We start from the raw sequence: 25,235 nt of genomic DNA on the forward strand, positions 1-25,235 counted from the left end.
TGGGCTTACCATATTATCTACAAGTGCCATAATTATGCCAGTACTGAATAGACATGTGGGAGGATCCAAATCAAGTAGCTTTCCAAAACGTAATTTTATTTCCATCTCCTACCATCCACCTATAACCAAATTTCACAGCCCTAGTTGCCCATAGGACCCCTTTCCAAAAGTTGGAGGGCCCTAGAGGATCTTAGAAAGTATTAGAGTTTAGCTTATATTTAGTATCAACAATCTTCTTTCAGATCTTCCCTCTCCATGTATATATCTTTTAAACCAAGACTCTACAAGACAAATGGATCTTTCCCTGTAGCAACTAATTTCTAGTTGGTCAAATGGATCTTCCTATGCCCCTCAAATCATTCCGGGGGCAATTAGACATTTGAGTGTTTATGAGATCCACATCCCATTTGGGGAATTTAAATAAAGAGACTAGGTAAATAGGAATACTGGCTAGACATGTTGTGATTAGAGTGAACCTAGCAGCATAGGAATTAGTTTTCCCCTCCATCCAACTATTGTGCTCAAGGTCTTGTCTATTAGTGCTTGTAAATCACTCCTAGAAAGCTTATCATAATGTAAAGGTATCCCAAAATACTTAATTGGAAAAGCCCGAATAGGACGCACATTTTTTTTATAAAGGGTGAATTTTATTGGCTCAAAATGAAGCATCAAGAGGATAAAAATACAATGAGGACACGTTGTCTCTGCATAATTAGGATGCACATAGCCAACACTAACGCACACACATAAAAACATGCCAACAAATAGCAAAGTCATATAAGACCAAAACTATAAGCAAGCGAGAGAAAAACCAAAACGATCAAATCCACTATCAGCAAACTACACCAATGACCATATCCACACCAACAATCTCATGACACCACATAAATGAGGCTCTTCAACAACAACGCCTTCAGGAAGGGAGCAACGCTCGATCGCCACCGTTGCTGGATCCAACCACTCAAGGTCAGAATCGAGATTTTCACCCCGAAGAACTAGTTCAAGTGTATCCGAGCAATGCCTTTAAAAAGGTAACGACGTAAAAACGTCATCATTGTTAGGCATAACTAATTCAGGTCATGTAGGCTTTCACCCTGGAGCTCAAGACCGGGTGCTCGAGTAGCACCACCATCAAGTCACTCATGTGTTGTCGCCACTACTTTTTCGCAATCCCAGTAGCTACATGATGTGTGTAACCGTCGCCGCTGCGCACCAGCCGTCATCCATAGTTTGCAGCTCACCACCAAAGTCAACCACCGGATCTGTAGGGTGAAACCTCCACGAAGACCTTTCGGCGGCCACCGCATCCCAGCATGAGAGGGAGCCCATGTTGCCATCGCATCCACAAGGAGGCCGTGCTCGGGGCGAGATGACCTAGCCGTCAGCGAGGCCCAGCAAGTAGTGACGCGTCGGATCTGGGCATAGCAGCCGGCGACCACCGCATCCCAGCATGAGAGGGAGCCCATGTTGCCACCCAATCTACAACAGGAGAAGCGGAGAGTCCAACCGGTTCAAGAGGTGTATGGGCGGCGCCGCCAAAGGATGAACCCCGCGGGCGGCTGTTACCGGATATATCTCACTTTGACCCATATTCAGAGGGGTCATCTCACTTTTATCATAGTTTATTCCCATCCCTGTAAGTTGCTCAAAGCAGGTAAGGATCCATTTGAGATTAGTAGCTAACCCAGGGTCACTATCTACAAACATGATAGTATCATGAACATATTGCAAACCAACCACCCCTCCAAGGTGGATAGATAGGCATAGGCCTTTGAACATGTTGTCTACAATTTTGGGAAGCATCCTAGTGAGGACATCGACAACTATGTTGAACAGCCGGGGTGCAGAGAATCACCCTGCCTGAAGCCCTTACCATTAAGGAGGAACTCACTCTCTACATTGCTCAGTTTGACACATACAAAACCACTATGAGTGGTTTTCAAACCAAGTCCAACCATCTTTTGTTGAATCCTCTAAGCTGAAGAGGTTTGTTGAAACAAAAATCTACCTTATGAACAGCTTTGCTTTTCGTTTAAGCACTACTCATTTCTCAGATTTAACCAGGGAGTGAATGACTTCATGTGTTGTGACCACACTCAAGAATATATCTACCTTATATGAAGGCAAACTGGTTGTTAGATACAAATCTATTTAAGAATTTGAATCTATTGGTCAGAACTTCAGTAAAAATCTTTAAGACACAATTTTATTAAAAGGCTAATAGGCCTAAATTTCTTCATGGTTGTTGCAGCGGGTTCCTTGAGGATAGGTAACGAAATTTAGGTAGTACACTTTACCGTTTTGTTTCCTACACATAGTAGAGTACCACGGAGTGAAATGCCTTGACTAGTGATGGTAAGCTTGACGAGTCACTGGTGTGGTGGCTTGCATGCACAAGTCTAGCCAAGGATCCAATTTAAATCCCACACAGTAGCGCTAGGGTGCAGCAGTACGTACACCTCTAGTTCGTCCTTCCTTTAAGGCGTGGTGGGGCGGGGTCGGTTTCTATGATTCATGTGATGTCGTTGACAGAAAGAGAAAGCAAGCATTGCATGTAGATCGACTGGAGCTACAGAAAGTGAAAGTAAATCATCAGCGTCAGAGAGCTATAGAGTTAGACGATGGATAGCAAGTGAAAAGGAGCTCACTCCCCTTCATCGTCTCCCTCCTATATATACGGAGAGAGAGAGTGAGAGATCATCAGACAGTGTGCTGCCAGAAGCCAGCTGCAGGCACGAGTGAGAAACACGATCGAGCTGCCAAAAGGAGAAGGTGATCGGTCGATCATGGGGAGGCCGCCGTGCTGCGACAAGGTGGGCGTGAAGAAGGGGCCGTGGACGCCGGAGGAGGACATCATCCTGGTGTCCTACATCCAGGAGAACGGCCCGGGGAACTGGCGGGCGGTGCCCATCAACACCGGCCTCATGCGCTGCAGCAAGAGCTGCCGCCTCCGCTGGACCAACTACCTCCGCCCCGGCATCCGCCGCGGCAACTTCACCACGCACGAGGAAGGCATCATCGTCCACCTCCAGTCCCTCCTTGGCAACAGGTAACCAACTAGGCCGTCCAGCGATGACCGTCGAGGTTGGCCATGGCGGCCGCCCGTGCATGCATGGTGATATGCATGATCTAATAACAACTCTTCTTTGGGTTTGGGGGGAATGCAGATGGGCCGCGATCGCGTCTTACCTGCCACAGAGAACGGACAACGACATCAAGAACTACTGGAACACGCACCTCAAGAAGAAGCTCAAGAAGCAGCAGGCCATGGGCGCCATCTTCGCGCCGCCGCCGCCGCCCTCCAGCTCCGCCGAGACAGCCGCCAACCTCCCCGCTGCCGTCCATCTCGACAACCACCACCACCGATACCACCATGACGCGATCGCCGCCTCCAGCTCCACGGTCGACCACGGCTGCTACAGCAACCCGGAGGTCACCCAGCATACGACGATCACCATGCGCCGCTCGCCATTCGCCGACGTCGCCGCCGACTGCTCCTCGTCGTCCTACGCCTCCAGCATGGACAACATATCCAGGCTCCTCGGCGGTTTCATGAAGAGCTCCCCGCCCACCGCCACCGACGTCAAACCCAACATAGCCGTGGTCACCGACCCTTTCATGTCCTTCGACCGCATATCCGGCACCGGCGCCGAGCTGGCTTTCGTCCCCGGCGTTCAGCAGCTGCAGCAGCAGCCGGTGTTAATGGGGGGCATCAGCTATGATGACGAGGCCACCAGACAGCAGCAGCAGCAGCTCCATCATCAGCTGCCACTGTGTTCGATCGAGAAGTGGCTTCTCGACGAGGCGGCGGAGCAGGTCGCTGACCTCATGGAGCTCTCCGACGGTGGCTGCTCCTCCCTGCCATTGCTGTACTAGCTGGAAAAGGCAAACCAACGAACCAATGTCACTTTCCAGATACATAGTTAATCGTTTCTACAGTCAATTACATGCATACACATCCATATATGTATAATAGATAAGCTAAGTAATTTCTGTTAATTACATGTTCTAGCTAGCTTCTTGGAGATCGCTATGATGACACCATCAAGTTAACTAGAGAGAGAGAGAGAGAAAGAAGTTAATTAGAGAGACGTTTACTAATGGTGCATATTTACACTGGGATGGGATGATGAGAAGAAGGCCAGGTGGCCAGAAGGAACAAGACAGTAACAGGAATTCAATAACGGGCGCGACGTGATGTATGATCTGATCTGCAAGCATGATGCGACTAAGGGTTGTCATGTCTGTTCTTGAATGTAGTTTTTTGTGGGGGGGATTATTTTTGTTTCTGGGTTATAAGTACAAGCTAGCTGAAGTGTTTCAGCTTAGCTTACCCGGTGTTAAATTGTACGGAGTATGAACATAAGTTAGTGAAGCCTTCTGTTTTTGTCTTGATTCTAGTTGATTGATTCTGCAACGACTTGTACTTTTTCCTGGTCATGTACGGTGTGACATGAATGCTACCCAAACTTGTTAGTAGAAAAAAAGCTAGAGAGAGGGGGGGGGTGGGGGGGGGGGGGGATATGTCCCTGTCGGCAAGGCAGATGGTCCCTGATCACATTCACTGCAAAAGAAAATGATCACACTCGCTGCAAAAGAAGAAAACAACTCCCAGATTATAACAAAAAAATAATACTTCCTCCGTCCCACAGTATAAGATGTTTTTACAAGCTACGTTAACTTGCAAAAACGTCGTATATTACGGGACGGTGGGGGTAACACATAGCCTTTTCAGCCTGGATTATTTGGGGAAAAGATGAAGCATTTCTCAATGCATGGTTAGTTATTTAACTATCTGCTTCCAAAAGAAAACTACACGGATTTAAAAGCTATTAACCGAGCAAGTATCTTTCAGGAAAGATACCGATATATTTTGCACAAGAATTAACAATGATTGCTCCTGGCTAGTCATCAACGTCGCTTGAAATGCTCTGTTAGCTTGTAGTACATCAGGTAAAGCAACAGCCAGTACGGCAGAGCATGGTCATGAATATCCAGGAAAGAGATGATCAATTACATGATTAAGACATGGTCTGTGGGGTGTCCCTGGATCTCCGTTGTGCGTCCCTTCCGTGTCATGTGCACACCCTCCTCCACAGTAGTTACTCGCTAAACGCTACTACTTTGGCCACTAGTTTCTATCTTACATGTTGTGAAATGACTTCTGAAGACAAGTTTCTGCATATGATTATTAAATATTTATTCCGAATATTTTTTGTCAGATTTTCAAAAGTTTGATTTCATTTATGGAGCAACAACTTTTGACAAAATTAGAGGGAGTACAATGCGATGTAAAAAAAAATGCAAGTATCACACCTGCATTTGGATGCAGTCTTAGACCAGAGGGTGCACTTTTTTCGAGAACAGGCGCTTTTATTAAACTCAAAATGTATCGAAAAAAAGATCAGAGAGTGAAATGGCCTGGCTGAGTGATGAATTTTGCTTGTTCAAAGCCTAGCTAGACTGGGTAATCTCAACTAGTCAACTGCAGCACCCTCACGGCCTCACCTGACCCAGCTAGCCCGGTCCAGGCATCCAGCTATATCTTTCCCATCAGCTCAGGCTGGACCAGTATCGAACTATCAGCAGGACCAAGCAAAGACTTTTCCTGGCCCAAGCAGGGATGCAAAAACAGGCGAAAACCAGTGGGTATACCGGTTTCACCTGTTTAGGGACATTTTTAATGATTGGGCAGTATGCTGTTCAGTAACTGTGAATTTGTGATGAGAACAGATGGTTACAGACGCTCTTATAATCCAGTTTTTTTAAAGGCTGTTTGGATTAGAGATATTTCTCTAGAGTTTTGGTAATTAGTCCAGATTTGAACTACTCCATACTGAAACTCCAGAAAATAGAACCTACATACAATCACCTACTCTAAGGTTACAACAGAAGGGAGAAACCAAATTTTATGTCCAGTCAAACCCCATGACAAGAACAGCTCCTAACATGGGAGTTCTTGAGCGGTTCAGCCAATGGTAGTCAAACTCCATGACAAGCACAGCTCCTAACATGGAGTTCGCGAGCAGTTGAGCCAATGGTAGTGAAGCTCCATGACAAGCACAGCTCCTAACATGGAGTTCTTGAGCGGCTCAGCCAATGGCGGGAGCGTTAATCTCGTGTTTTTGCAAAGAAAAGAAGCATCATCACTGTCATCATCAGCCATGTCAATTTAGACAGAGCACGCTGCAGTGATTTTCAGCAACGACTGACTCGGGGTATACACATCTCAATCTCGACGTAGCCGTCGCATTACAGGCAAAGGTGGCCCAGGGCAGGGCAGGGCAGTGCACGATATGTCGCACGTGTAACGCAAGCCCAATGGAGTGTGCCAGGGCAACCAACAGAGCAGGTGGCAATTAATTAGGAAAGAATGGAAGATCTGTTTGTGTTACCTGGGCGGAGTACATGGACGACCTCCTCCATCGAGTCATTGACCATCAGCAGAAACTTCTTGCAGCAACACAGTAACCACGAGAGTGTCCCCGAGCAACCACTCCCTCTGCTTTTCACAATGTTTGTCCCGCACACATACCTAGCAACAGCAGTAAAAATGGTGTTCAGTTCTCAAACTGGAAGTAAAACAGCTCCAAAACGGAGAGGGAAGAATTTCTGAAGAACTTGATCATGTGCAGATCACTGTGAGCAGTCACCACTATCCACCAATATACTGCTTTTATTCTGTCATTCCAAAAAACACTGAAGTCTTTGTTCAGAGCCATACCTTTTAATGCCCCAGAAACTCACTCTGCAGTCTGTACCTACACCGTCAATTGACAGACATCAGTCGCCATCTTTGGTCTATCAACATAAAGGCCCGGACTGGGAGTTGAACCCTGTTTATCCCCAACTGGACCCTAACAGATGGCCTCAGGAGGAAGGATACAAGGCCCTTGAAAGTGATTCGTATAATTGTGAAGGATAATGTCACCATCAAGTATTCAATTGGCTCTTTACTAGATATAGGTGATATAACAAGAAAGATACAAAGACCCAAACATTGTTGTGCATGGACCTTTGACTTGAACAGAACTGCAGGCAACTTAATAGTAAAACTTTCCAGTCCAATTCGGAAAAAACTATCTTTAATTTAATTTACACTGTACTGAAAGCTTGCATGAGGTGGCTAGACTCATTTTGTGTTTTTTCCCACTAATTCCAGTTTATTTTGTCAAGGACAAGTTATGTTTTTATAAGGTGAAAAATCAATACTATACATGCATAGTTATTCAAGAAATTACAACCATCTGGCCCCTAATTACACAAGAAACTACTATGTCTACAAGGCCATGAGGTGAGATCCAAATATCCCCATCAGTGTAATAATCACCAATTAGTGTAGTTGCTACATGGTGGGCCTGGTATTGCCTCAATTTAGGGAAATCTATACGGAGGAAACATTGCACATACACCTGACACTTGATGACTTAATTAGACTAATACCTGCAGAGAATAAAATTGTAAAAAAAAATATCAACCGTTACAAATCATTCATTCTGCGAGACCAGATTAGTTTGACCTAGTGGAATCATCATTTGAATGCTTAAAACAGTTCCAAACTAATTAACCTATGATTAAACGTGAAATGGCTTGGAGAACTGGAAAAAATATCCTGTTATTCAAAGAACTCCGGCTCCAACTAAACTTGTGCTTGTGCAAAACACAAATACTTTTCTTTTAAATGGATGCATCCAAAGATACAGATCAGGGTGCCAAAAGGGGGCAAGATCAAGCACATGGACCAACTAAGACGAATCATGCCAAACAAGACTACTCTAAAACAAAATACAGATGCAGTTGCTGATACAAATGAAAAGAGCATGGGATACAGATGACAAGAGAACAGCCTGCAGTGTTTTAGGTCGAAAGGTTGTCTCAACAAGGACACCCTTGGGTAGTGCTTTAACTTCCTCATATCTTAGCTCACATGAAAGTACTAGTCTTCCACATAATCATCACAAAGAGTTAGTAGCTTACCTCCCAACTACTAACCAAAGCAGCACTGAAAGGACCACCTCAGCCATCCAATTCTTTTACTTTGTAGCAAGAGCATCACAGACGAACTGCTTCCAGTTGAATCCTTAATAATCATACTAATACCACCTTACTGTTATGACTTATGAGACGTGTTATAGATGCCCTACGTTTCAGTAAATGTAATCAAGCTCAACGTACATCCATGAAGTGCAAAGGGCTCCACATGCCAGTGCATTTAGATAATTCACCTACCCGATGGAACTAGCAAATCTGCAAAATTACAGTAAGCAACCCTTGTGTCTGGAGTTGCAGGATCTCGTGTGTACAAGAAACGACAAAAGTGAAAAATATATGCAAGTTGAAGATAACCATAAAGATCCTTTAAAAAGGAAGATAGATACAAATGGAATCTGCAACCGCTATGATAGGCATGTATGCATTTCAAGACTACTAACCAAACTAATGAATATGCAGAAGAACATATGGCACACTTGCTTCTTAGTAGTTACTAGTTAGGATCAGCATTTAGCTCAAAAAGGCATTACAATTTGCAGAAAAATTGCGGCTTTCTGTTAACCTACTAATAATGCATTTGCTTCAGTCATTACATGTTCATTGTAAAATTTTCACCTACATATTGTTCCCAGTAAAGGATGCTTCTATTTTAAAAATGTAATTAGGTAACTCAGCAAGAATATGTTTAAACAACAAATTAAAATAAAATAATATCATCCTCATAATCTTATTTTATTTGTCACGTCGTAGGCACATACACGTCTATTGTAGACAATTTTGTAACCACCTACTCAATGCAGATTTTCCCCACCAGCACACTATCGATAGCCTTGATATGGCGTTTAAGAGGCTATGAAACATGCCACATTGCCTGCTATCTGTTCCAGCTAACGTGTCAAGGTCCTACGTCATAGCAAAGAACTAGACTAAGATATCGATCCACTTGCCACAAACTAGAGTGCAAATTCAAGCTAAAAAAGTAGCACTATCAGCCCGTTGGAAACATTAATATGAATTCATCAATAGACCCATCAGTTGATTGTATGTTTTGAGAAATAAGAAGTCTGGGATGTGTGGCTATCATCTCCAGTTATGATGAGTCTCAAAAGCTGTCACGAAGCAGTAGTAACATCAGTTCCCACTTCCCAGACTTCTCTATGAGGTTAAGGATAAGTCAATATTCCTTTGATTTACAAGAATTGTAGCCAGTGCAAACCAAAACTGGTTATTCTCCACGCCCTTCTCTCAAAAAAGCACAACTTGCTTGTCTGGAAACCTTCAGCACATTAACCTTTCAAGAACTGGACAAGCGATCTCAGAATGCCATCGGCTTGAATTGAAATTAGTTTTAAATGAACAAATGATAGAGTGTGCCTAGGGATTGAACAGATGTTAAGATCATTTTTGCATCTCACGGTGAAAAGAGGGGAAATGGAAACATCAGCACAAAGAGAGTAATGTAAAAATTAGTAACTCGAGAATTGTTTTTCACCAACATAAGCAAAGTTAGTGCCATAAATGTCCTAACTGATTGGTTTGATTGTTGATTGATTCATTTATCAAGAAAGATAGAGTTGGCTTCTGTTGTAGACTACCAGCCAATGGACAACTCCATTACGACTTCTGACGTATGATTTTAAGTTACAACCATTGCACTCTGAAAGCCAAGAGGAAGTTGTTTTATGCTCAACCTAGTTGCTCTTCCAAGTTAACCATCAATTTGTATTTCTATACATCGAGAAATCAAGGTAAATACTTGATGAGGTACTACATTTCCCTCCAGAAAAAGGAAATGAGGTACAGTTGCAGTATGGGCTAACATTGCAATGCCAGTGTGATCATGACTTATTTGCAGCATTATGTAACCTGTCAATCAAAATTTAAAAGGGTAGCATCACACCAATAACTATTCCAGTTGCAAGGAATTGGGATGGGTCCACCAGTTGATTGCAATTCCATAAAACTGATAAAAGTATCAAGTTGCACAATGAATTGTGCAGTTCAGTGATTGAGAACGACCAGCTTAACCTGAAGAAGCCCAGCATGTCAAACAACACAAAAAACCATAGGTAGCCTGCAACATGTGGATATATTTTGTTGAAACAGACTTCTCTGATTGAAACTAAGTAGCACAGACGGTACAAAGCTCCCTTCAAGATGTGGTCTAAGACTGCTCACCGTTTCCAATCAGATGGACACCATCTGATATACTGATAGCAACCCAGGGTAACAGTGCACAGTACATCGTTTGATGTCTTTGTCAGTCAAGACTTCAACTCTCCATATGTGGCATGTGTACTCATCAAACTTAGCTAAGCGGTTGCAACATCCATCAACCTTCATCAAGACTCAGTTTCACACCTAGAACAGGAAAATGCGGAGAGAAAATTCTTGGGAGGGGGCATTTTTGTGCAAAGAAAACTGTAAATAGAAGCCTAAAATTCACGTAACAATATACTGCTGTGTAAAATTTATGATACCGTTGTGTACAGATGATTGGGAAGAAATGTGCAGTGATTGATTTGAGAAGAACTGTGCAGTGATGGTTTGGATGAAATATTTCGCTTCTAACAAACCAAGACGGAGCAGCTGTGTGGAAAGAAGACGAACTTACATTGAACTATGGGGGATAGAGAAACGTGGGCCTGTTTATCAGGTTTGCAATCCTGCTCAGTGAATTGGCCCACGAGTGATACAATCTTCCACGGCCCACCATGACTGCATTCTACAACGCGTCAACGGTATCCTCAAGGAATTCTATCTCAACTATGGTGGGGACTGTATGTAGAACTGCCAAAGTGTAAAGTAGCAGAACCTACCTGCCCAAGGAATGTAGTACAAATGATTCCTTAGGAAAAAAATCCTATAGGATTCAATCCTACGAATAAAACAACCAATATAGGAAAAGTGCTAAGGATTCTAATCCTCCAAAAATCCTATGCAATTCCTTTGAATGAAAGGAGCACCGGGGAGGTGTCCCTAAACTGGCCACTATGATCTGGACAAGAAAAGGTGGGACAGGAACAGAGGAATAGCAGTGACTAGTCCTGATGATCTACCACAAACAAATGTCAAGCATAGAACTACAGAATGATCATAGATAGCATCGGTTGGATCTTTGCACGGACAGTGTCCTTATACTAACTTGATAGATGAAAGATCACTGACAAACACCATGTGTTGACATCTCGGCACACTCATCAAATATCTATGAGTCTGTCTGGTTCAAGATAAAACCATGATTTTCTGACAACACGCTAAGGATTTCTATCAACAGTATGCGAGCACATGAATGAATCAAATCACTGTAACAATATCGCAAATCAGCCAACAGGGCCTCTGAGTCACACAAATTGCAAGTTAGATGTCTCATAAAGTACCCTATGACACTTGTTCTTTCAGAGTTCAGACTAATTACATGTTCAGAACATTTGGGCAGAAAAATGACAGTTCATCCATAGCCCTGTGAACGACATGATAAATTGGCCCTCTGTAACAGAAGTCCTGTTCAAAATTGCTTGCTCTCATTGTAAGAATGGTATGAAACTTTGTAAGAATGATTTCAAGTAGCTAAGCTAAAAATTGTTTACAAACATCAATTCTGTCAGGTAAAGAATGGCAACATAGAGTAGAGTAACGCGTGTTTGTTTGCACACTAAAAACTTGACACAACTTTATTGATACAGAAACAAATACAACATTATCCTACAATAAAGCTGCATGCTTATGCAAGTACAGATACAAACATCCATTCTATCAGGTAGAGAAACCAGTAAGCAAGTGTACCTTGCCCCTTGTATGTCAGAATCAGGTTGACATCTGAATCTGCTGGATTATCCTTTGCTAATGGGGCAGTTGGAGAGTGGAACAAACTCTCCTCTATCACTAAAAACATGATCGCCAAGCAACTCAGATGTTGCAGATTACATTGTTTGTCAGGCTGCTATTTGTAATTTGGTGAAAATATCAGGTGGACAACATGGCATGCACCACCATCCTCAACCAGTCAACCTCCTTTATTTAGAGAGAACAGGCCTCAGGTTTCCCATCTTGGGAATGAAAGAATCATCAGCATGGGGCGAGCATGGCATCAAAGCTTCTCTGTTAACCGAATCATGAAAGAACTGACAGCAACAACATCAAGAACAATCCATGATGACTCAAACATGTCATGGAAATAATCAGCACCAATCTCCTCTGCCGCTGACCTAAATGCATTACCGAACGCGTTCCCCTGAACTGCCCCGAGCCTTGGCTTCCCACATACACCAATGACCAACACCTTCTCAGGCTCCCTTGCTAGGCAGGCACAGATTAGCGGCTTCATCCTTGCACCCCTCTCCTTCAGTGCATCCATCAGGAAGAAACAGAACTTGGTAAGTGCCTGCGGGTGGCACAGCTTAGCAGTGTCCACTGGATCATCAAGCTTCACCCACCGGAACTTCTTTGCACTCCGTATGAATCCACTCTTGGTGATGGCTGAGCTTCCCTGCCTCAGTATCGCCATCTGTATCTCAATTGCAGATTGCATTCCTTTTCGCAGCTGATCCACATTGCTCAACGACAACGCAGAGTATGCAACCCAAAATTGCTCAGCAGCACAACACTCCTTTGAGTCCTTGGACTCAGCATTCAGGGATTCAAGCAAAGCTGTGACGCCATACACAACATCCGCAGCAGATACCTTGGATCTGTAACCGTGAACCCTCAGGAAGCTCCGGTAGTAGAACTCAGTGAGCCCATACTCAGGCAGGAACCGATCAAATTCATCGCGCATCTTGCGCTTGACCTCCATGCTCATGTACTGGAACCTCTTCTGGCAGTCGGCGAGCGGGAACCCCATCCTCGCCAGGAGCAGCTTCAGCTTCTTCAGCCCGTTGTCACTCCAGGTCTTGAGCTTGGTGGCGACATATGAGGAGCAGAGCATGGAGTCGAACAAACTCCACTCCCGCAGCAGCATCAGCCTTGGCTCGTCCTCATAGGCGATGCGGGAGGCCTCCGGCGCCCGGATCTTGGTTCCATCCTTCAGCGTGACCACCGACCCGAGGCCGGACGGGTCGAGGTTGCCGGATCCGTTGATGTGCTGCTCGAGCTCCATGACGGCGGCCTGGTAGCGCTCGTTGGTGATGCGCTCGTGGACGAACTGGTCGGTGAGGGAGACGCAGGCGAGCCAGAGGAGCTCGTTGGTGTTCCTGCGGAGCGTGTGGGCGAGCTCGTACATGAGGCACCCCGACGGCTTCCCGTGGAAGGTGCCGAGGCGGTAGTACTCCCTCCGCAGCTTGCCGAACAGCCTCTCTGGGTCGCCGTCCGCCTCCCCGTCGTCCGAGAGCCGCCGCCTCTTCCTCCTCCCTCCCTCGGCATCGGAATCGGAGTCGGAGGCGTCAGAGTCCTCGTCCTCCTCCGAAACACGGAGGTGCTCGTCGGCGTCCCCGTCGGCGGTGAGGTCGGAGGCGTTGGCGAGGGAGGAAACGTCGAAATCATAGGAGAGATCGGCGGTGTGCTCGTCGTCGGTGGTGAAGAGCACGACGACGCGGTCGTTGGCCGCGGCGAGGTTGTGGAGGTGGACGGGGCGGTGGGAGTCGACGACGAACGCGGTGGAGGCGGGGGGCAGGATGCCGCGGAGGTCGCGGTGCGCGCCCCAGTTGATGAGTAGCAGGCAGAGCGGCTGTGACGCGGAGAAGGAGGCGAGGAGGGTGGCGGCGGCGGCGGCGGAGGCGACGGGGTAGATGGAGAAGCGGATGGAGTCGGCGGAGAGGACGTGCGCGAGCGCCTTGAGCGCGCAGAGGGAGTCGGCGTCGGCGGCGGAAGGGAGGATCAGGAGCGGGGAGGAGGCGGCCGCCGCGGCCGCGGCGGCGGCGGCGCGGAGGCGGGCGTAGAAGGAGTCGGCGCGGAGCTCCCGCACCATTGGCGCATCAACGGGGGAGATCGAGATCGAGAATTTTCGGTGGAGAAGGGGCGGGGGAGAGGAATGCTGGAGATCTGGGAATGGAGTTTGGATTGGGGGCGCTTTGTGGGAGCGGCGAGCGCGGGAGGATTTCGGAATTTTGGTTTTGGGAGGGAACGGCTCGCGTCTTTCGGTTTTCGAACTCCAAATTTTCGGCTTTTGGGGATAGGAATCGCGTTCCGGCTCGTCACTGGAGCAGGGTCGCTTGTGCCGCCCCGATGTTTCATTGGATGACACGCGGGACCACATTCCGGTGGGCGGGCTTGTCATAGGGGAGAAACATTCCGGTGGGTTGTTCACTGATGCGTAATAGTCACTACTGCTGGTAGATAGCTGGGCTGGCTCTGACCTAATTGCGAGGCCGCATGGGCTCAGGTCCAGCATCTATCTGTTCGACTTTTATGGGCTCAGGTCTAGCGTATGATTGTGAGACCGCATATACCCCAAAAAAAAAACCTATAAGATCAAAAAAAAAAGGAAAATGCTATTGTCCGCCGCCTCCTATGTCCAACATGTGTCCTTGTCCTCTTATCCTTTCCTTACGTATTCTCCATCTCCTTACGCCCGCTCGCAGCCATGGCTGCTGCTCGAGCACGCACGCCCGAGCTCTGCTCCAGTCACCATCAGCCTTGTTGCGCCGCTCTAGACTCCGCTCTCGCCCTCCGTCGTTGCTCCAATCAGGATGCTTTTTTATACTTTTCGCAACAACGGCTTTGTTGCAAAAGTCCTCCCGCAACAATGACTTTGTTGCATAAATTTCTTGATTCACACAGCAAACGACATCATCTTTTCGGTGAAAAAAATTCTGCAACATTATTCATGTTGCAAAAATCCTCCCACAACAACATTTATGTTGCAAAAAAAGGTGAAGACAGAAAAAATCCGCAACACCACCATCTTTGCAAAAGTCCTCCCGCAACATCATCTATGTTGCAAAAAACGTTGAAAGCAAAATTAATAATTCTGGCGAAAACAACACTTCGGTGGTTTTGCAACAAAGTAATTGTTGCAGAGCCATTATTAATGTTTCAGGAAATGTGGAGGCTCATGTGCAACTAAAATTTGGGAGGCTCATTGCTCTGTTTTTCACACAGGTGTTCATGTTTCAGAGTGGAACAGAGCTAGTGTTTCAGAAACAGGAACTCACCGAAGTTTGTTGATGGGATCTGCTCGATGGAGCTTCAGGAAACACCACCGGAGGACTTGTGAACCAAGTGGAAGATCCAGCTCGCAGCGGAAGCCTCCCCCCCCCCCCCCCCCCGCGACGCTTGGAGCTGAGAAAGGGTCGCGCCCGTTCTCCAAGCAGGGGTCCTCGGTGAGCTAGATTGGCATCCGATCCTACCATTTGGCGCGCGATGTGGTGCACCATGGAGGTCCCCCACGCCGGCGGCAGCTGATTTTGCGGTGGTTGGGGGCGACGCCACGCTGGGCGCAGGTCTGTCGGGGCCAGGACAAAGCGCTTGTTTTTGCAACACACCCATTGTTTCGAGAATTAATGAGTGGGGAGGCGACCGAGCCGCGTGCCGGGAGATCGATCGGACAGCTGCGCATGCGTAGATTGAACGACCATTGAGGTGGCGGACGTATCACGCGGATCGGTCGGTGGATGCGTAGCAAGGACCATGCGGCCGAATTTTCAAAGGGGCATGCTAGGTGTCTGTTGCCGGAAGTCGTTTGATTCACTGATGGAGTCGTCTGGATCATTCCTCTTTTTTACTGCAACAAGGCTCTTGTTGCATGTATGTATGCAACAAGATCTTTGTTGCAAATCTTCCTCTTTTTTAATTTTTTGTAATAAGGCCCATGTTGCACATTCTTTTTTTCAATTTTCTGCAACAAGACTTTTGTTGCAAAAATTACAATAGCATCTTCACCGTATATACCCCATGTAATATCTCAAAATAATAATATACCCCCTGTAAAAAGATTGTGAGACCGCAGGGACCATGCGGCCGAATTTTCAAAGAGGCATGCTATAGTCCGTCGGTCAATCTTTTTATAAAATCCGCCGCCTAACAAGCCGTTTATGAGGGAGTTGTCTATATCGTTCCTCCCTTTTATTGCAACAAGACGTTTGTTGCATGTAATTCTGCAACAAGATCTTTGTTGAATGTATTTTTGCAACAAGATCTTGGTTGCAAAACATCCTCTTTTTATTTTTCTGCAACAAGGCTCATGTTGCACAATATTTTCTTTAATTTTCTGCAACAAGACTTTTGTTGCAAAAATTGCAGTAGCATCTTGACCGCATCTAATTTTTTTTGCAAAAACTCTGTGTTGCGAAAATTGCAACAGCATCTCCGGCCGCTCGCGCACTTGCACAGTCCTTCATTGCCACTGTTTTGCAACAACACCATTGTTGCGGAGATAATATGAGAGACGGGCGTGGTCCAGTAGGCCACATGTCGAGTGAATGAGGCGGCGGACGCCCCATGCTAGATTGGTCGGCTGATCAGAATCATTTCCCATTTTCAAACCTATGAACTTTTTCTCGGATTTCATGAACTTTTTAAAAATTACAAACTTTTTTAAAGTCTTTTGTGAACGAGTTTACAAATTCATGAACTTTTTCATTTTTTTGAACTTTTCCCAAATTATGAACTTTTCCAAGTCTTGAAATTTCCTCAAATTTGCAAACTTTTTCCGAATTTTATGAACCTTTTCCAAAATTGTTGAACTTTTTTCAAAAAATTGAACTTTAAAAAAATTGTGAAACTTTTTCCATGGATGTGACGAGTTACTTGTGGTCTAACCTTTTAGGGCATCTTCATCGCGGACCCGCAAATCTGCTCCTGCATCTATCCATGGATAGGGGGGATAGTCCACTAACATGGGTGCAGGAGCCGACCATCAAATGTTATTATTATATATAGGGTAATTTGAAATCCAAATAAAGTCTGGTCCATAGCGCGTACAGGATCACACCAGCTTCGTATCACATGCCCGATCACAACCAAAAAGTGGCAAGTATGCTTAGTTTTCACATGCCCGGTCACAAAATAATACCGGTCTGGAAATCTAAGCCTCCACGATCAAGGTGTCATCATCGCCGCGTAGACAGCCTCTGCCTCCTTCTCCGCCGCCTCTAACTCATCTTTCTGTCGCTACAACATCTTGTAGCGGACGGCTTGCACGATCATTCTTGCGTCGGCATCCAAAGACTCCAAATTCAAGGACAACATCTTGGTGTCATCCGCATCGGCTGCGATTTCACCTTCTTTTCTTTGAGCATCGTCTTCTTCTCCTCGAGCATGGTCTTCTTCTCTTCGGTCATGGCCCTCTTCCCTTCGAGTGCTAGCTTCTTCTCGGTCGCCTCCATCAACAATTTGAACATCTTTTGTCGGAAATATGCCCTAGAGGCAATAATAAATTGGTTATTGGCATATTTCCTTGTTCATGATAAATGTTCATTATTCATGCTGGAATTGTATTGACCAGAAACTTAAATACATGTGTGGATACATAAACAACATCACGTCCTAGTAAGCCTCTACTAGACTAGCTCGTTGATCAAAGATGGTTAGGTTTCCTAACCACAGACATGAGTTGTCATTTGATAACAAGATCACATCATTAGGAGAATGACGTGATGGACAAACCCAACCGTAAGCTTAGCATTTGATCGTGTCACTAAGTTCACTTTGTGATACGTCCATTTTGCATCATGTTTTTCTACTATTATTTATGATATTTTTTATCAATATAATACTTTGTGGTGCAATTCAGATGTCTTTTCTCTCTTAATTTGCAAGATTCATGCGGGCAACTGGAATTCTGGACCTGAAAAACCTACATCAGAGATACCTATTATGCACAACTCAAAACGAGCTGATATTTTTACAAAGAATTATTTTGGAATGTATAAAAAGTACTGGAGAAAAGAAATACCATAGGAGGCCCACCAGGTGCCCACGAGGCACCAGGGCACTCCCACCCCCCTGGGCGCGCCCTGGTGGTGAGTGGGGCCCCTGGCCATCCTCCGTGGCCCATCTTCTGCTATATGAAGCCACTTTCCCTGGAAAAAATAAGGGTAGGACTTTCGGCACGAAGCGCCGCCGTTTCGAGGCGGAACCTGGGCAGGAGCACTTTTGCTCTCCGGCGGAGCAATTCCGCCGAGGATACTTCCCTTCGGGAGGGGGAAATCAAAGCCATCGACATCACCAACAACCCTCTCATCATGGGAGGACCAATCTTCATCAACATCTTCACCGACACCATCTCATCTCAAACCCTAGCTCATATCTTGTATTCAATCGTTGTCTCAAAACCTCAGATTGGTACATGTGGGTTGCTAGTAGTGTTGATTACATCTCGTAGTTGATGCTATTTGGTTTATTTGGTGGAAGATTATATGTTCAGATCCTTAATGCTATTCAATACTGCTACCTCTTGAGCACTGCGTTGGATTTCCCCGAAGAGGAAGGGATGATGCAGCAAAGTAGCGTAAGTATTTCCCTCAGTTTTTGAGAACCAAGGTATCAATCTAGTAGGAGGCTATGCTCAAGTCCCTCGTACCTACACAAAAACAATAGCTCAACGCAACCAACGCGCTTAGGGGTTGTCAATCCCTTCACGGTCACTTACGAAAGTGAGATCTGATAGAGATGATAAATAATATTTTTGGTATAAAGATGCAAAGTAAATAAAGTAAAAGCAAAGTAAAAGCAAAGCAATAATAAAGTGACGGAGATTGATATGATGAGAAAGAGACCCGGGGGCCATAGGTTTCACTAGTGGCTTCTCTCAAGAGCATAAGTATTCTACGGTGGGTGAACAAATTACTATTGAGCAATTGACAGAATTGAGCATAGTTATGAGAATATCTAGGTATGATCATGTATATAGGCATCACGTCCGAGACAAGTAGACCGAAAGATTCTGCATCTACTACTATTACTCCACTCATCGACCGCTATCCATCATGCATCTAGAGTATTAAGTTAAAAACAAAGTAACGCCTTAAGCAAGATGACATGATGTAGAGGGATAGTTTCATGCAATATGATAAAAAAACATCTTGTTATCCTCGATGGCAACGATACAATACGTGCCTTGCTGCCCCTTCTGTCACTGGGAAAGGACAACACAAGATCGAACCCAAAGCTAAGCACTTCTCCCATGGCAAGAACAACCAATCTAGTAGGCCAAACCAAACTGATAATTCGAAGAGACTTGCAAAGATAACCAATCATACATAAAAGAATTCAGAGAAGATTCAAATATTATTCATAGATAGACTTGATCATAAACCCACAATTCATTGGTCTCAACAAACACACCGCAAAAAGAAGATTACATCGAATAGATCTCCACGAGAGAGGGGGAGAACATTGTATTGAGATCCAAAAAGAGAGAAGAAGCCATCTAGCTACTAGCTATGGACCCGTAGGTCTGAAGTAAACTACTCACACTTCATCGGAGGGGCTTGGATGATGATGTAGAAGCCCTCCGTGATCGATGCCTCCTCCGGCGGAGCTCCGGAACAGGCCCCAAGATGGGATATCGTGGATACAGAAAGTTGCGGCGGTGGAATTAGGTTTTTGGCTCCGTCCCCTATCGTTTGGGGGTACGTGGATATATATATAGGAGGAAGAAGTACGTCGGTGGAGCTTCGAGGGGCCAACGAGGCAGGGGGCGCACCCTAGGGGGGCCCCTACCCTCGTGACCACCTCATGGCTTTCTTGACGGAGGGTCCAAGTCTCCTGGATCTTATCTGATGAGAAAATCACGTTTCTGAAGGTTTCATTCCGTTTGGACTCTGTTTGATATTCCTTTTCTTCGAAACCCTAAAACAGGCAAAAAACAACAATTCTGGGTTGGGCCTCCGGTTAATAGGTTAGTCCCAAAAATAATATAAAAGTGGATAATAAAGCACAATAATGTCTAAAACAGTAGATAATATAGCAAGGAGCAATCAAAAATTATAGATACGTTGGAGACGTATCAAGCATCCCCAAGCTTAATTCCTGCTCGTCCTCGAGTAGGCAAATGATAAGAACAGAATTTTTGATGCGGAGTGATACTTGGCATAATTTCAATGTAAATCTTCTTAATTGTGGTATGAATATTCAGATTCAAAAGATTCAAGACAAAAGTTCATATTGATATAAAAATAATAATACTTCAAGCATACTAACAAAGCAATTATGTCTTCTCAAAATATCATGGCGAAAGAAAGCTATCCCTACAAAATTATATAGTCTGGCTATGCTCTATCTTCACCACACAAAGTATTTAAATCATGCACAACCCCGATGACAAGCCAAGCAATTGTTTCATACTTTTGACATTTTCAAAACTTTTTCCATCTTCACGCAATACATGAGCGTGAGCCATGGATATAGCACTATAGGTGGAATAGAATGGTGCTTGTGGAGAAGACAAAAAGGGAGAAGATAGTCTCACATCAACTAGGCGTATCAACGGCTATGGAGATGCCCATCAATAGATATCAATGTGAGTGAGTAGGGATTGCCATGCAACGGATGCACTGGAGCTATAAGTATATAGCTCAAAAGAAACTAAGTGGGTGTGCATCCAACTCGCTTGCTCACGAAGACCTAGGGCATTTTGAGGAAGCCCATCATTGGAATATACAAGCCAAGTTCTATAATGAAAAATTCCCACTAGTATATGAAAGTGACATAATGAGAGACTCTCTATCATGAAGATCATGGTGCTACTTTGAAGCACAAGTGTGGTAAAAGGATAGTAACATTGTCCCTTCTCTATTTTTCTCTCATTTTTCTTTTTGGGCCTTTCTTTTTTTATGGCCTCTTTTTTTATTTTTTATTTTTTTCCGTCCGGAGTCTCATCCCGACTTGTGGGGGAATCATAGTCTCCATCATCCTTTTCTCACTGGGACAATGCTCTAATAATGATGATCATCACACTTTTATTTACTTACAACTCATGAATTACAACTCGATTCTTAGAACAAAATATGACTCTATATGAATGCCTCCGGCGGTGTACCTAGATGTGCAATGAATCAAGAGTGACATGTATGAAATAATTATGAGCGGTGGCTTTGCCACAAATACGATGTCAACTACATGATCATGCTAGCAATATGACAATGATGGAGCGTGTCATAATGAAAGGAACGGTGGAAAGTTGCATGGCAATATATATCAGAATGGCTATGGAAATGCCATGATAGGTAGGTATGGTGGCTGTTTTGAGGAAGGTATTTGGTGGGTGTATGATACCGGCAAAAAGTGTGCGGTATTAGAGAGGCTAGCAATGGTGGAAGGAAGGAAAGTGCGTATAATCCATGGACTCAACATTAGTCATAAAGAACTCATATACTTATTGCAAAAATCTAGAAGTTATCAAAGCAAAGTATTACGCGCATGCTCCTAGGGGGTAGATTGGTAGGAAAAGACCATCGCTCGTCCCCGACCGCCACTCATAAGGAAGACAATCAATAAATAAATCATGCTCCGACTTCATCACATAACGGTTCACCATACGTGCATGCTACGGGAATCACAAACTTTAACACAAGCATTTCTCAAATTCACAACTACTCAACTAGCATGACTATAATATCACCATCCTCATATCTCAAAACAATTATCAAGCATCAATTTCTTCTTAGTATTCAACACACTCATACGAAAGTTTTATTATTAATCTTGCATACCAAGCATATTAGGATTTTAAGCAAATTACCATGCTATTCAGACTCTCAAAATAATCTAAGTGAAGCATGAGAGATCAATAGTTTCTATAAAACAAATCCACCACCGTGCTCTAAAAGATATAAGTGAAGCACTAGAGCAAAACTATATAGCTCAAAAGATATAAGTGAAGCACACAGAGTATTCTATCAAATTCCAAATCATGTATGGCTCTCTCAAAAGGTGTGTACAGCAAGGATGATTGTGTTAAACTAATAAGCAAAGACTCAAATCATAAAAGATGCTCCAAGCAAAACACATATCATGTGGTGAATAAAAATATAGCTCCAAGTAAAGTTACCGATAGAAGTCGACGAAAGAGGGGATGCCTTCCGGGGCATCCCCAAGCTTTGGATTTTAGGTGTCCTTAGATTATCTTGGGGTGCCATGGTCATCCCCAAGCTTAGGCTCTTGCCACTCCTTGTTCCATAATCCATCAAATCTTTACCCAAAACTTGAAAACTTCACAACACAAAATTTAAAGTAGAAAACTTGTGAGCTCCGTTAGCGAAAGAAAACAAAAGACCACTTCAAGGTACTGTAATTAACTCATTATTTATTTATATGGGTGTTAAATCTACTGTATTCAAACTTCTCTATGGATTATAAACTATTTTACTAGCCATAGATTCATCAAAATAAGCAAACAACACACGAAAAACAGAATCTGTCAAAAACAGAACAGTCTGTAGTAATCTGTAGCTAGCACAAGATATGGAACCCCAAAAATTTTAAAATAAATTGCTGGACGTGAGGAATTTATCTATTAATCATATTCAAAAAGAATTAACTAAATATCACTTTCCAAATAAAAATGACAGCAGTTCTCATGAGCCCTAAAGTTTCTGTTTTTTTACAGCAAGTTCAACAAGACTTTCCCCAAGTCTTCCCAACGGTTCTACTTGGCACAAACACTAATTAAACACAAAAAACACAACCAAAACAGAGGCTAGATAATTTATTTATTAAATAACAGGAAGGATAAATATTGGGTTGTCTCCCAACAAGCGCTTTTCTTTAAATCCTTAAAGCTAGGCATTGATAATTTTAATGATGCTCACATGAAAGACAAGAATTGAAGCACAAAGAGAGCATCATAAAGCATGTGACAAACACATCTAAGTCTAACATACTTCCTATGCATAGGCATCTTATAGGCAAACAAACTATCAAGGCAAGCAAAAACTAGCATATGCAAGGAAGAGGAAAGAAACAATAGCAATCTCAACATAACGAGAGGTAGTTTAGTAACATGAAAATTTCTACCACCATATTTTCCTCTCTCATAATAATTACATGTAGGATCATAAGAAAATTCAACAAAATAGCTATCACATAAAATATTTTCAACACGATCCACATGCATGCAAAGTTGACACTCTTCCAAAATAGTGGGATTAACATTAACTAAAGTCATGACCTTTCCAAACCCACTTTTATCAGAACTTTCATAAGATTGAACATTCTCCAAATATGTGGGATCTAAAGTTGGCACTCTTCCAAACCCACTTTAAATAATATTGCAAACACAATTATCAATCTCATATTCATCATGGGGCTTAAATAAATTTTCAATATCATAAGAAGAATCGCCCCAATCATGATCATTACAACAAGTAGTAGTCATAGCAAAACTAGCATCCCCAAGCTTAGGGTTTTGCATATTATTAGCACAATTGACATCAAGAGAATTTATAGTAAAATCATTACAATCATGCTTTTTATTCAAAGATCTATCGCGAATCGCTTCATAAAGTAATTCATCACACTTTTCAGATTCATGAATTTTAAGCAAAACTTCATAAAGATAATCTAGTGCACAAAACTCACTAGCAATTGGTTCATCATAATTGGATCTCTTAAAAAGATTATAAAGTGGATGAGGATCCATAGATCTTAGGTTCTCTGTTTAGTAATAAATAAACAACTATTCCAACCATACGAGCAAACAAGAAACGGGCAAAAAGAGGCAAATAGAGAGGGAGAGGGAGGATAGAGAGAGAGGGCGAATAAAACGGCAAGGATGAATTGGGGGGAGAGGAAAACGAGAGGCAAATGGCGAATAATGTAATGCGGGAGATAGGGATTGTGATGGGTACTTGGTATGTTGACTTTTGCGCAGGCTCCCCGGCAACGGCGCCAGAAATTCTTCTTGCTACCTCTTGAGCACTGCGTTGGATTTCCCTGAAGAGGAAGGGATGATGCAGCAAAGTAGCGTAAGTATTTCCCTCAGTTTTTGTCAATCCCTTCACGGTCACTTACGAAAGTGAGATCTGATAGAGATGATAAATAATATTTTTGGTATAAAGATGCAAAGTAAATAAAGTAAAAGCAAAGTAAAAGCAAAGCAATAATAAAGTGACGGAGATTGATATGATGAGAAAGAGACCCGGGGGCCATAGGTTTCACTAGTGGCTTCTCTCAAGAGCATAAGTATTCTACGGTGGGTGAACAAATTACTATTGAGCAATTGACAGAATTGAGCATAGTTATGAGAATATCTAGGTATGATCATGTATATAGGCATCACGTCCGAGACAAGTAGACCGAAAGATTCTGCATCTACTACTATTACTCCACTCATCGACCGCTATCCATCATGCATCTAGAGTATTAAGTTAAAAACAAAGTAACGCCTTAAGCAAGATGACATGATGTAGAGGGATAGTTTCATGCAATATGATAAAAAAACATCTTGTTATCCTCGATGGCAACGATACAATACGTGCCTTGCTGCCCCTTCTGTCACTGGGAAAGGACAACACAAGATCGAACCCAAAGCTAAGCACTTCTCCCATGGCAAGAACAACCAATCTAGTAGGCCAAACCAAACTGATAATTCGAAGAGACTTGCAAAGATAACCAATCATACATAAAAGAATTCAGAGAAGATTCAAATATTATTCATAGATAGACTTGATCATAAACCCACAATTCATTGGTCTCAACAAACACACCGCAAAAAGAAGATTACATCGAATAGATCTCCACGAGAGAGGGGGAGAACATTGTATTGAGATCCAAAAAGAGAGAAGAAGCCATCTAGCTACTAGCTATGGACCCGTAGGTCTGAAGTAAACTACTCACACTTCATCGGAGGGGCTTGGATGATGATGTAGAAGCCCTCCGTGATCGATGCCTCCTCCGGCGGAGCTCCGGAACAGGCCCCAAGATGGGATATCGTGGATACAGAAAGTTGCGGCGGTGGAATTAGGTTTTTGGCTCCGTCCCCTATCGTTTGGGGGTACGTGGATATATATATAGGAGGAAGAAGTACGTCGGTGGAGCTTCGAGGGGCCAACGAGGCAGGGGGCGCACCCTAGGGGGGCCCCTACCCTCGTGACCACCTCATGGCTTTCTTGACGGAGGGTCCAAGTCTCCTGGATCTTATCTGATGAGAAAATCACGTTTCTGAAGGTTTCATTCCGTTTGGACTCTGTTTGATATTCCTTTTCTTCGAAACCCTAAAACAGGCAAAAAACAACAATTCTGGGTTGGGCCTCCGGTTAATAGGTTAGTCCCAAAAATAATATAAAAGTGGATAATAAAGCACAATAATGTCTAAAACAGTAGATAATATAGCAAGGAGCAATCAAAAATTATAGATACGTTGG

At 43.8% G+C, this 25,235-nt stretch overlaps 2 protein-coding genes across 2 annotated transcripts; one reads left to right on the top strand and one right to left on the bottom strand.

Annotated features, from left to right (window-relative positions):
• Positions 1-2,634: 2,634 nt before the first annotated feature.
• LOC125555943 (MYB transcription factor 69-like) lies at positions 2,635-4,018 on the top strand. The gene is made up of 2 exons (XM_048718749.2): positions 2,635-3,049; positions 3,168-4,018. The coding sequence occupies exons 1-2, from the start codon at positions 2,787-2,789 to the stop codon at positions 3,874-3,876; spliced, it is 972 nt and encodes a 323-aa protein (XP_048574706.1). The 5' UTR covers positions 2,635-2,786; the 3' UTR covers positions 3,877-4,018.
• A 7,634-nt stretch (positions 4,019-11,652) lies between these two features.
• LOC125508772 (cell division control protein 45 homolog) lies at positions 11,653-14,067 on the bottom strand. Its single transcript, XM_048673564.2, has one exon. It carries the CDS (start codon positions 13,895-13,897, stop codon positions 12,083-12,085), a length of 1,815 nt encoding a protein of 604 aa, XP_048529521.1. The 5' UTR covers positions 13,898-14,067; the 3' UTR covers positions 11,653-12,082.
• Positions 14,068-25,235: the final 11,168 nt, after the last annotated feature.

Source organism: Triticum urartu, chromosome 5A, assembly GCF_056163025.1.
Source record: "Triticum urartu cultivar PI428250 chromosome 5A, HENAU_Tu73, whole genome shotgun sequence".
Lineage (NCBI taxonomy): Eukaryota > Viridiplantae > Streptophyta > Magnoliopsida > Poales > Poaceae > Triticum > Triticum urartu.

Coding starts and splice junctions, on each gene's coding strand:
- LOC125555943 (XM_048718749.2), top strand. CDS start 2,787: ATGGGGAGGCCGCCGTGCTGCGACAAGGTGGGCGTGAAGAAGGGGCCG. Junction 3,050..3,167: donor CAGTCCCTCCTTGGCAACAG/GTAACCAACTAG, acceptor GGGGGAATGCAG/ATGGGCCGCGATCGCGTCTT.
- LOC125508772 (XM_048673564.2), bottom strand. CDS start 13,897: ATGGTGCGGGAGCTCCGCGCCGACTCCTTCTACGCCCGCCTCCGCGCC.